A 12,452-nucleotide genomic window follows, 5' to 3' on the forward strand; every position below is an offset into this window, starting at 1 on the left:
TCTTCCTTTTGGTTTCTGCTCTCCTAAGGTTGGTCCAGTGGTTTGTGTAAGCTTCATATAGGGTGAGATTTGTGTTGAGTTTATGTTTGACTTTCCTCTGATGGGCAAGGCTGAGTGAGGTGGTACTCCTGCCTGCTGATTATTGGGTTTGTATTTTTGTTTTTTTTTGTTGTTTAGATGAGGCATTCTGCACAGGGTGCTACTGGTGGTTGGGTGATTCTGGGTCTTGTATTTAAGTGGTTTCATTTGTGTGAGTTCTCACTATTTGATACTCCCTAGGGTTAGTTCTCTGGTAGTCTAGGGTCTTGGAATCAGTGCTCCCACTCCAAAGGCTCAGAGTTTGATCTCTGGTCAGGAACGAAGATTCCACAAGTGGTTTGTAATGGCATTAAGTAAGATTAAAACAAATATCCAAAAATGAGAAACCAGAGATGAACCCCAGACAAATGGTAATTACAAAATCAGGCAAATAATAATTAAAATAATGGAATATACAAATACACCCATGAGAAAAGTCAAAGCAGTCCAATAAAAATAAAATACAGTAGATTGACCCAGCAAACAAAGGAAATAAAAAATTATATTTACCAGTTAAGAACAAAACTAACTAAAGCACAAACTGGAAAGCAAAACTAAAGCAAGGTGCCAAGTGGGGAATAAAGCAATGGAAGCAAAACTAACAAATATGTTGAGAGGAAAAGAATGAAAAAAAAAAATGAAAGAATAGATATGTAAATTTAAATAGACATAGATGGAGAAGATTTATATAAATTAAAGATTAACTGCAAGGGGAAGAGAACAGTAAGAAAGGCAAATGAATATATAGAAAAAATATACTTTTTTAAAAATTAAAATTTACAATTATAAAAAAGAGAAAAGGAAGAAAAGAGAATGGAAGAGAGAAAATAGAGGGGAAAAAAGGAAACTCCTCAGAACTGCAAAAGCCCCATGTAGAGGCAGAGGTTTATAACAACAATAAAATATATGACACATATACAATATACACATATACATATATACCCATAAGCAAAATCAAAACAGTCCAGCAAAAAATAAAGTATAATAGATTGACCTGGAAAACTAAGGAAACCAAAAATTATATCTACCAGAACAAAACTAACTAAAGCACAAACTGGAAAACAAAGCTAAAGCAAGGTGTCGACTGCGGAATAAAGCAATGAAAATAAAACTAACAAATATGTTGAGAGGAAAGGAGAGAAAGAAAAGAATGAAAGAATAGATATGCAAAGTTAGACAGAGGTAGACAAGGAAGATTTATATTTGTTAAAGATTAACTGCAAGGGGAAAAGAACAGTAGGAAAAGCCAACAAAAGAATAAATGTAGAAAAAATAATAAGTTTAAAAAACTAAAAATTAAAATTAAAAAAGGAAAAGAAAAATGAAAAAGGAAAACTCCACAGATCTGCAAAAGCCCAGTGTTAGGCAGAGGTTTATATCAACAATAAAAAATGTGACTGAGGGAAAAAAAAAAGCTCAAAAGCTTAATTGGATTTCATAGTGCCAGTAAAATTGGCAACTACAACAGAGGGGGAAAAGGGAAAAGATCTAAACGCATCTACAGAACAAGTCAAAAAATAAGAATAATGTTTTTCTTGAGTCACTCCTGTCAGAGTCCTTTCCCTCCCTGGGAGACACAGTCCACCTTACCTCCCTAGAATGCCTTCCAGCACCGTGCTTGCTGATCTCTGGACCTACTGTGGGGGCAGCTCAGATTCCGCCCTGGTCCTACTCCTGTGTGTTCTTGCCTCCAATGTTCACAGCTATCAGAACTAGTGCGTTTTCTTTTGTGGGAGCTCTCAACGACCTTTTATATATTCCACAGGCACACCGTCTGCCTAGTTGATCGTGTGGATTTAATCTGCAACTTGTACAGCCGGTGGGAAGGTTTTGGGTTTTCTTCCTTAGCCACACTGCCCCTGGGTTTTGATTGTGGTTTTATTTCCACCTCTACATGTGGGTCATCCTCTGAGGTTTGCTCCTGAGCCTGCCCTGGGGGACTCGTGTTTGCCCCTTTGAGGGCTAGGTGTGGAGGTGGTGCAGCTGCTTGGGTTAGAGGGGTTCTGGCAGCACCAGGTACTCAGGGATTTTGGCTGCTAGGGCAGCAGGAAATATAGTGCTCTAGAAAGGTATGGCAACCAGTATTGGCCAATAGGCTCCAGTATTCTTGCCTGGAGACCACCCCCCCTCGCCCTGACAGAGAAGCCTGGCAGGCCACAGTCTACAGGGTTGCAAAGAGTCAGACACTACCAAAGTGAACCTGCGTGCATAGACACAAGACTTTGTTTTGCCTGTGGAAGCTCTGCCCCAATGAGAGATGAGTGTGAAGGTGGCACCACTGCTTGTCTTGTGGGGATCCTGGCAGCTCCAAGTGTGCAGGAACATGAACTGCCTCCACCACAGGAGTTATGGCCCTATCAGTCTTTTTTCGAGCTTCTTGTAGCTGGCGATCAGAAGGCCTCTTTGGCCAGTCTTTCTCTGTAGCTCCACTCATTGAGGTACTTAGAAGGCTCTCTTGCCTAGTGTCCTACTCTGTAGTTCAGTGCACTAGGCTTTAGAATGGGCCAGCCTCTCTATTGAGCAGCTGCGGATGCTGGCTTGTGGGGAGAAAGAGGCTATGGTGATGGCTCCACCCACTATGCATGACTCAGCAGCATCGCCTTGCTTACATGGCTGCCTGGCTTTCCTCTACCGGCATTTCCCACCATGATCTCCTACCTCACATCCCCTCACTCTGTCTTTCTCAGTCAACAGCAGCCATTGCCCTGGGATTGCTCCACAATCCCTAAACTCCAGCTCCCAACTGCTGTGCATTTGAGGGGACCAGCATTCCTGTCTGGTATGTATACATTCCTGGGGTATGTATGGCTGCAGCAAGGACTCTCTGATTCTCTTTCCATTTAGGCTGCCACAGATCAGCTGTTTCACTCTCAGCCTTAAATGTTTCTCCTCTGACTCAGATGATTGCCCCAATGTGGGGATTGGATGACCCCTGCTTCAGTTCCCCCACCCGCCGAGGGCAGGTCCAGTCCTATTAACACTCCTATTTCTCCCCCTAGTTCCTTCATCCTACAGAGTTTTGCGTGGTTCTAATATTCTTTTCCTCTGGTCAGGTACTCCTGTCCACTCTCAGCTGGTGTTCTGCATGCACTTCTGTGTCTGAAGGTGTATTCCTGATGTAGCCATGGAGAGAGATGTACTGTCCACTTACTCCTCTGCCTTCTTGATCTCCTCTGCCCTTTATATTTTTAGATTCTTATATTAACTTTAGGGAAGGTTTTCAGCCGAAATAGAAGCTCTTCTTTGTTCTTCCCGTGTTTGATATTTGGCAAACTAACTATGGTCTATGAGAAACTCACGACCAAGGCTCCTTTCACTGAACCATATTTTCAATAGTAAGATAGGCTATTGATTCTATTGAGCTTAACAGAGCTAGCTTTGGGTTCTAATTCAACCTTCAATCACAGCTTATCCATGTCACTTTGAACAAATCAATCTCACTGTCTCTCAGTTTATCATCTGGTAATTGAAAACATTAATATTTACCCTGCTAACATACATTCCTATGTCCTAGGTGGCTCAGTAGTAAAGAGGGGTGCCAAGCAGGAGACATGGTTTCAATCCCTGGGTCAGGAACATCCCCTGGAGAAGGAAATGGCAACCCACTCCAATATTCTTGCTTAGGAAATTCCATGGACAGATGAACCTGGTGGTCTACATTCCATGGGGTTGTGAAAGAGTCAGACATGATTTAGCAACTAAACAGCAACTACTACAACACGCATCCTGTAAGAATTAAATAAGATGTTTGGAAGGACTCATGAGTATTTCCCTGGTGGCTCAGTGGTAAAGAGTCCTCCTGCCAATCCAGGAGCCATGGATTTGATCTCTGGGTGGGGAAGATGCCCTGGAGGAAAAAATGGTAACCCACTACAGTATTCTTGCCTGGAAAATCCCATGGACCAAGGAGGCTGGAGGACTACAGCCTATGGAGTCGCAAGAGCATCAGACATGACTTAGTGACTAAACAACAGCAATGGGAAGAGTCATAGAAGACATATAGTGAAATGTGCAAATGAAAGAGTATTGATCTTCTTGCATGGCTTCAATCAGGTTAGCACACTGACATATTTTTCTCTCCCATCACCTTTACATTTGACCTCAACACATGATCATGAGGGGTAAATAAATTTGTAGAAATATAGTTAAGTCACTTGTATAAGTCAGTTGGAATCACTGTCCATCCACTGGAGATCTACACCCCTGTAGTCTTTAGAAGATCATAGCCTATAACGCCAATAAGATATTGCACACTAGATGTTAAGTGGGCAAGAGATAGTATTTGGAATACATGAATGGGATGGAAATTTTCTCCAGAGTCCAAGAATAAGTGCAGAAGAAATTTGGTTGCTTGCTTATAGATTTTTAATAATATATTAAATGTTCAGAATAAAAATAACCTTATAATTATTCTCTTTCTTTTAGGTAATAAACATCATATATTTTCCCCTTTGATAGTGTTTTAAAGTAATAAAAATCAAAGGAGAAGATCTGTACCATGATGAAAACATTACCAGTAAATTCAAATTTGAAATCTATAAAGAAAAATATAGGAATTAAAAAATTTTAATATGGAATTTAAAAAATGTTTCTATATATTATACTTATTACAGAGACTGATGAAATAATACAAGAAATTGTCTGTGAAAAGTTGCAAAATTAGCCTTTAAAATATCATAAGTACAACCTCACTAGTAAGTAAAACATTTAAATTACTTTCAGTTATAAGGCTGCCCCATTTTAAAGAGACATTAGCGTTTTTACTTTTTTAAAAGATTGTTCAGCTAAAAAGACTTTTACTTTCTTTAGTAAATGAAGAATCATTTTCTGGAAATGCTCTTCCACAAAAGCTGACTTTTCATTGAAAACCATGGTGAAAAAGGCCTCTCTAAGGTTCTAGTTCATAATCCCTCTGTCTGCATAACATTTCTGTTTAACAGGCCAAAGTTTTTGTAAATAACTTATCTACAGTATGTGAGAAAGTCTGGACTTTGGGACTCCATCAGACATTCCTTCTAATGCTAATAATTGGAAGATGGCTTCTCCCCATTGGAAGTGGGATCACTCGGGATCAACTCTCTCAACTTCTCCTTATGTTTGTGGGGACAGCTGCTGACATATTGGAATTCACAAGTGAGACCCTGGAAGAAGAAAATGTGAGGTAAGTAGGCCCTGCAATGAAAAGACCTTTTCAAGGTCAGGTCCACACACCTGCTTTTTTGTTCTATTATTTATATTTTGCATTAATAAAGCTTTTTCAGTATATCATATGTCCAGTGGTAGAATCATAGAATTTGTTGCTTTTCAGGTATATATTAGGTACCAGTACCCCAACGTGCACACACACACACACACACACACACATGTATACACATATCTGGGTTTCCTATATGGCTCTAGTGGTAAAGAACCCGCCTGCCAATGCAGGAGACGTAACAGATGCCCGTTCGATCATTTGATGGGGAAGATCCCCTGGAGAAGGACACAGCAACCCACTCCAGTCTTCTTGCCTGGAGAATCCCATGGACAGAGGAGCCTGGCGGGCTATAGTCCATCGGGTTGTAAAGAGTTGCACATGACTGAAGGGATCCAGCCTGCACACATGCATATACATATATGTGTGTGTGTGTATGTATGTACCGTATATATGTGCTATGTATATGTACAGAAGTTGTGTATGAATATGTAGAGAAAGTTGTGTGTGTGTCACTCAGTCATGTCTGACTGAATATGTAAAGGACGTTGCTGCTACAGAAAAAAGGCAGATAATATTTTCCATGGGTAAGAACAGAGAAGCTCTGCCTGTTTGCATGACCCCAGGTTAGGTGAAGCCATGGTTACCTGAAAACCGTCCCTGGCTCCTCTTTCACATTCTCAAGTGTCCAGGAATGCAGGCAATCTTCAGTGTCTCTTGCAGAGCAGAGCTACCATTCCAGGAAAGTACAGAGAGGAGGCATAGAGGACTCTCTCCCCTAGCTGACTGAGGAATTTATATTCCCTGGTGTGAATGGAGAATGGGGCAGATTAGGTTTTATTTTCCTAAATTTTATTTTAATCAGTTTTGTTCGAAGTGCCCAAAGGCTATCTGGTGTAGATGCCTATAAATTAAAACTTATTGAGTTGGTACTTTTATTTTTGCCACAAGCAAATAAACCCAGAATCCATGATCACATCTGTTTATGGAACTACTTTCTTACCTTTAGGGATTTAAGTCTCAGTGCCTGAATGTACTTTCAGCTCAGGTTGTTATGCACTATGCTATAAAAATAAATTGCAATGAGGCTGGCTTTTAATGCTACCGTTTACTTTATGCTGTTTCTCAAATAATGAAACATAAAGCTGAACGAAATACACTAACCTACTGAGTAAACTTAATATCCCAGTTATAGTACAAAGTGTATCATTATCATAGGTTACCTTTATATGATCATTTCCTGTTCCATTTATACTGTTTTCTCATATCTTAAGTAGATATAGAATTTTAAAAAGAATCTAGTCTAAGTTGATCCATTGTCCTCAAAATGACGATTTTATTTTTTAAAGAATATTTACTTAATTTGCTGTGCAGGGTGTTAGTTGCAGCGTATGGGATCTAGTTCCCTGACTGGTGATTGAACCAGGCCCCCTGCATTGTGAGCGAGGACCACGAGAGAAGTCCCCCAAATGTTGATTTTAGCTTTGCAGCTTTAATACCTTACATGTGGCCAGTGCTTTACATTGTGTAACATATCTTCAGACACATTAGAATATTTATAATACAGTGAGGTTACAAGAAAAACATTAGAAAAAAATCATGACCAAGAATATAAAAACAACAAGTAACTACAGGCACCACACAACTGACTATACCTATGGGGCTTCCCAGGTGGCACAGTGGTAAAGAATCCACCTGCCAATGCAGGAGATGCAAGAGACACAGGTTCGATCTCTGGGTTGGAAAGATACCCACAGGAGGAAGGGGCAACCCACTCCAGTATTCCTGCCTGGAAAATCCCATGGACAGAGGAACCTGGCAGGCTACAGTTCATGAGGTTGCAGAGGGTCAAACACGACTGAGCACACACACACACACACACACACAGCTATACCTATATAGAAATAAACACATAAATGCCAAATATCTAGTGAGATGCAAGGGATATGAGGTAGAAGTGGTTGGGAGGGTTCAGAGAGGAATAAGTTTTGAGGGACTCATCTGATGTTTCTCACATCTTTATGAGATGAGCCCCTCATAAAGATGTGGGACTGTCTTAATGCTCAATGTTTTAGGCCCATCCACAAGTGACAGCAAGAGGCATTTTATAGGTCAGTTTGCCAATAGATGTTGAATATTAAATAAGTTAATGACTAAAATGTCAATTGTCCAAGGCAGTTAAAAAAACACTCTGAAAGTCATGAGAGATCATTCATTCACCAACCCTTGACTGATTATGTAGTGTGGGCCAAAAGTGTGCTGCTGGAGACTGGGGAGCTAATACGGAGCAAGTGATGAACCAAAGGATGCACAATACTCTCCTCAGCCAGGTAATTTCAATTCAGCATTTTCTTCTCCCACCTGCACATTCATCTGAGTGTTTTATAAATCTTTTTACTCATTCTAAACTTACACCTGTCCTGAGAATACAACTGACTCACCTCTGCTCAGGTTATTGTTTTTCAGTTTCTTTTTGGGTTTCATGATCTCAAATGAAATCATTTTATTTTTTTTTTAATTTTTTTTCCCATTTATTTTTATTAGTTGGAGGCTAATTACTTTACAATATTGTAGTGGTTTTTGCCATACATTGACATGAATCAGCCATGGATTTACATGTATTCCCCATCCCGATCCCCCCTCCCACCTCCCTCTCCACCCGATCCCTCTGGGTCTTCCCAGAGCACCAGCCCTGAGCACTTGTCTCATGCATCCCACCTGGGCTGGTGATCTGTTTCACCCTTGAAATCATTTTATTTTTATTTTTATTTATTTATTTTTTTTTGAAATCATTTTATTTTTAATGTAATTGCATTGTGTCAGAGACCTTCTCTGGTTTCCACTGCACTCCTGCATATCTCCATCACAACCCAAAGCCTGCAAAATCAAGGGCCAGAAAGAACTGAGAGTTTTTATTCCCACCTAAGGCCCATCTCCAAAGTTCTGACTTCATCTCAGGTCCCATACTGTAGGAATAAACACTGCAGGTTTCCATGTTTTCAGAGGAAAGACTTAAACTCTCTCACTGCAGCATAGCTTTCCCCTTTGGCCTCAAAAAGACAATCACAAAGCATAAATTTAATATACGTGTAAAGGATGTTTCCATGTAATATAGAAAAGAGGGTTACTTCATTATAACCTACTTAGCATCACTTATTATTACAACATTTTCTTTTCTTTTTTATTTTAGTCTGTAATTTGAGCTGACAGGTTTAGGAGAAAACCTGCAATGATGTCTACATCACAGTGATGTCTACCTCTCTTTCCTGCATCCTGGGTAATACCTCAAATCCAGGTTTTTTTTGTTTTTTTTTTTTAACCTAAATCAGTTTCCTTCCACATACCTACACAAAGTTCATCTTTCTGATTCTTATGAATTTGCATGGACTCATGAGATATTACAAGTTTTTTATAAGAACTTCACTTTATACAACACAAAATGCATCTATTGTAATTCTATAGTTTAGTGATAATTTGAAATTTATAGACTTGTGTAACTATCACCAGAATCCATACTCCTTGTGTCTGTTTGCAGTCAGTTCTCACTCCCACTGTCAACTCTAGGCAACCACTGATATGCTTTATATCGCTATAGAAATTCCTTTTCTAGAAATTTCATGTAAATGGGATCATAAAGTGTATGGTCTTTGTGTCTGGCTTTTCCACATAGAATAATGTTTCAGTGGTTCATTCCCATTGTTGCATGTATGGGTTGTCAGGCTCTGTTCTAATAGCTGACTAGTATCCTATGCATATACCACATTTTTTTTTCTTTTTTTTTTATTAGTTGGAGGCTAATTACTTCACAACATTTCAGTGGGTTTTGTCATACATTGATATGAATCAGCCATAGATTTACACGTATTCCCCATCCTGATCCCCCCTCCCACCTCCCTCTCCACCCGATTCCTCTGGGTCTTCCCAGTGCACCAGGCCCGAGCACTTGTCTCATGCATCCCACCTGGGCTGGTGATCTGTTTCACCATAGATAGTATACATGCTGTTCTTTTGAAATATCCCACCCTCACCTTCTCCCACAAAGTTCAAAAGTCTGTTCTGTATACCACATTTTATTTATCCATTCTGTAGTCAGTTTTCTTGCTATTGAAAATGATATTGCTATGAACAGTCAGTTACAAGCCTTTGAATGCATGTTTTCATTTCTCTTGTATAGATACCTAGGAATAGAATGACTCAGTTTTATGTTAAGTACACGTTTAACTTTTTAAGAAACTGCCAAACTGTTTTGCAAAATGGCTATTTGTTATTGTTTTGTTTAGTTGCTAAGTTGTGTCCAACTCTTTGCAATCCCCTGGAACTAGCCCACCAGTCTCCTCTGTCCATGGGATTTCCCAGGCAAGAAAACTGGAATGGGTTGCCATTTCCTTCTCCAGGGGATCTTCCCAATCCCAGGGATTGAACTCGCATCTCCCGCATTGGCAGATGGATTCTTTTCCACTGAGCCACCAGGGATGCCCCCCAAAGTGGCTATACCTATGTAAAAACACTCCCACCAGCAAGGTGTGAGAGTTCCATTTTCTCAACATCTTCACCAACACATTTTTTTCAGTGTTTATGATTATAACGATTCTAGTGGGCTCATAGTAGTATTGTATTGTGGTTTTAATTTGCATTTTCTAAATGATTAATGAAGTGGAGTATCTTTCATGTGCTGATTAGCTTTTCATATATCTTCCTTGGTGAAGCATCTGTTCAAATTTTTGCCCATGTTTCACTGGATTAAATTTTTATTGAGTTGTCTATATATTCTGGTTACAAGTCTGTTATTAGATACATAATTGTAAATATTTTTCCCAGTATATAATTTTTTATTTTTTAATGCTGTCATTTGAAGAACAATTTTTTTTTAATTTTGATAAAATCCTATTTATCAATTTTTTCTTCTATGTAGGGCTTTGGGAATCATAGATTCTAAGGAATATTTTCCTCACCAAAAATTAGAAATATTTTTCTCTAATATTTTTACTTAATTTTTGTGTATCTTGAGGTAAGAGTCTAAGTTCATAGTTTGTCTTGTTTCATTTTATGTTTTGGCATTGTCCCAGCTCTAATTTTTGTCCCAGCTGGGACCAACTGTCTCAGCACCATTTGTTGAAAACATTATCCTTTCCCTATTAAAATGACTTGGCACTCTTTGTCAAAAATCAATTGACCACATATGTAAGTTTTCCAGGACTTTCTATTGTATGTCTATCTGCTCTGTGTGTCTGTCCTTATGCCAGTACCACATTACTGTGATTACTGACATTTTATGATCAGTTCTGAAACTAGATACTCTTAAGTTCTCTAACATTCTTCTTTCAAAAAATTGTTCTGATTTTTCTAGGTGCTTTGCAATTTCCTATAAGTTTTATTATTAGCTTGTCAAATTCTAAAAAAAAAAAAAATCCTGCTGGAGTTTTAATAAGGATTGTATTAAATCTAAGCCTCAGGCTTCACTGGTAGCTCCAACAGTAAAGAATCTGCCTGCAATACAAAAGACCCAGATTCAATCCCTGGATTGGGAAGATCCCCTGGAGAATAGAATGGCTACCTACTCCAGTATTCTTGCCTGGAGAATTCCATGAACAGAGGAACCTGGTAAGCTACGGTCTAAGGCATCACAGAGTTGGACATGACAAAGCAACTAACACCATGACTACTATCTGTTTATGAAGAAGTGGCATCTTTATAATATTAAGTCTTCCAACCCATGAATGTTAACTATGTCATCATTTATTCAGATTTTCCTTGATTTCTTTTAGCAATGTTTCATAATTTTCAACATATATAGGTCTTACACCACTTTGCCTAAATTTATTCCTAAGTATTTTTTCTTTCAGATAGAATTTTTTTCTTAATTTCTTAATATCATTTTCACATTTTTATTACCACTACATAGAAATACAGTTGACTTCTGTGTAGTAATCTTGTACCCATCAATCATGCTTATTAGTCTTGTAGATTCCTTAGGGCTTTTTACATATAAGAGAATATCATTTGAAAGCAAAGATAGTTTTGATTGTTACTAATTTATATGCCTTTTATTTCTTTTTCTTGCATTATTGCTGCAGCTAAAATTTCTCATACAGCGTTGAACAGAAGTATGAGTGGGGACTTCCCTGGTGGTCCAGTTCTTAAGACCATGGTTCCACTGCAGGGGGTGCAGGTTTGATCCCTGGTTGGGGAACTAAGATTCCACATGCCATGAGGCATGGCCAAAATAAATAAATAAATAGGAATGAACTTTTAAATCTCAAAGGATAAGCATTCTGGTTTTCACTTAAGGATGTTGCCAGCTGTAGGTTTTGCACAGATATTTTTATTAGATGCCCTTGATCAGTTAGAGGAAATCCCTATCTAGGTTACTGAGAGTTCTTTATTTCTTCTGTTCTCTCTCTCTCTCGTTTTCTTTCTCTCTCCTTTCTTTCTATGGACATTTAATTTTGTCAAATATGTTCCTGTTTTTCTTATGATCGTTATGTGGTGGCTGTTCTTTAGTCTATTAATATAGTATATTGCATTAACTAATTTTCAGATGGTAAATCAACCTTGGCTTCCTACGATAAATATCACGGTTGGTTATGGTGTAGAATCCTTTCTGTAGCTGTTGAATTTGGTTTGCTGCTGCTGCTACTGCTCATAAGTTGCTTCACTCATGTCCAACTCTGTGCGACCCCATAGACGGCAGCCCACCAGGCTCCCCCGTCCCTGGGATAATCCAGGCAAGAACACTGGAGTGGGTTGCCATTTCCTTCTCCAACGCATGAAAGTGAAAAGTGAAAGTGAAGTCACTCAGTCGTGTCTGACTCTTAGTGACCCCATGGACTGCAGCCTACCAGGCTCCTCCGTCCATGGGATTTTCCAGGCAAGAGTACTGGAGTGGGGTGCCATTGCCTTCTCCGTTTAGTTTGCTAACACTTTGTTAATCATTTTACATCTACATTCATAAAACACACTGTCTTTTAGTAATATTTTCAAATGGCATTTTTCCTGGCTTTGGTATCAGGGTAATACTCCCTCAATGAATATCTCAAGGATCACTCCTTCTTTATTTTCTGAAAGACTCTGTATAAGATTGGTGTTATTTCTTCTTTAAATATTTTATAGAATTCACTTAAGAAGCTGTCTAAGCCTATGTTTTTCTCTGTGGGAAGGTATTTATTACCAATTCAATATC

The 12,452-nt window shown here is 38.9% G+C and overlaps 1 protein-coding gene across 1 annotated transcript in view; it reads left to right on the forward strand.

Annotated features, from left to right (window-relative positions):
• Window positions 1-12,452, forward strand: part of TMEM26 (transmembrane protein 26) — a 66,777-nt gene that overhangs the window by 35,405 nt on the left and 18,920 nt on the right. Inside the window, exon 4 of the mRNA XM_043476879.1 lies at window positions 5,019-5,239. Within this exon, the coding sequence (XP_043332814.1) occupies window positions 5,019-5,239 (221 nt within the window). The remainder of the gene's footprint in view (window positions 1-5,018; window positions 5,240-12,452) is intronic.

The sequence above is a fragment of the Cervus canadensis genome, chromosome 8, assembly GCF_019320065.1.
Source record: "Cervus canadensis isolate Bull #8, Minnesota chromosome 8, ASM1932006v1, whole genome shotgun sequence".
Lineage (NCBI taxonomy): Eukaryota > Metazoa > Chordata > Mammalia > Artiodactyla > Cervidae > Cervus > Cervus canadensis.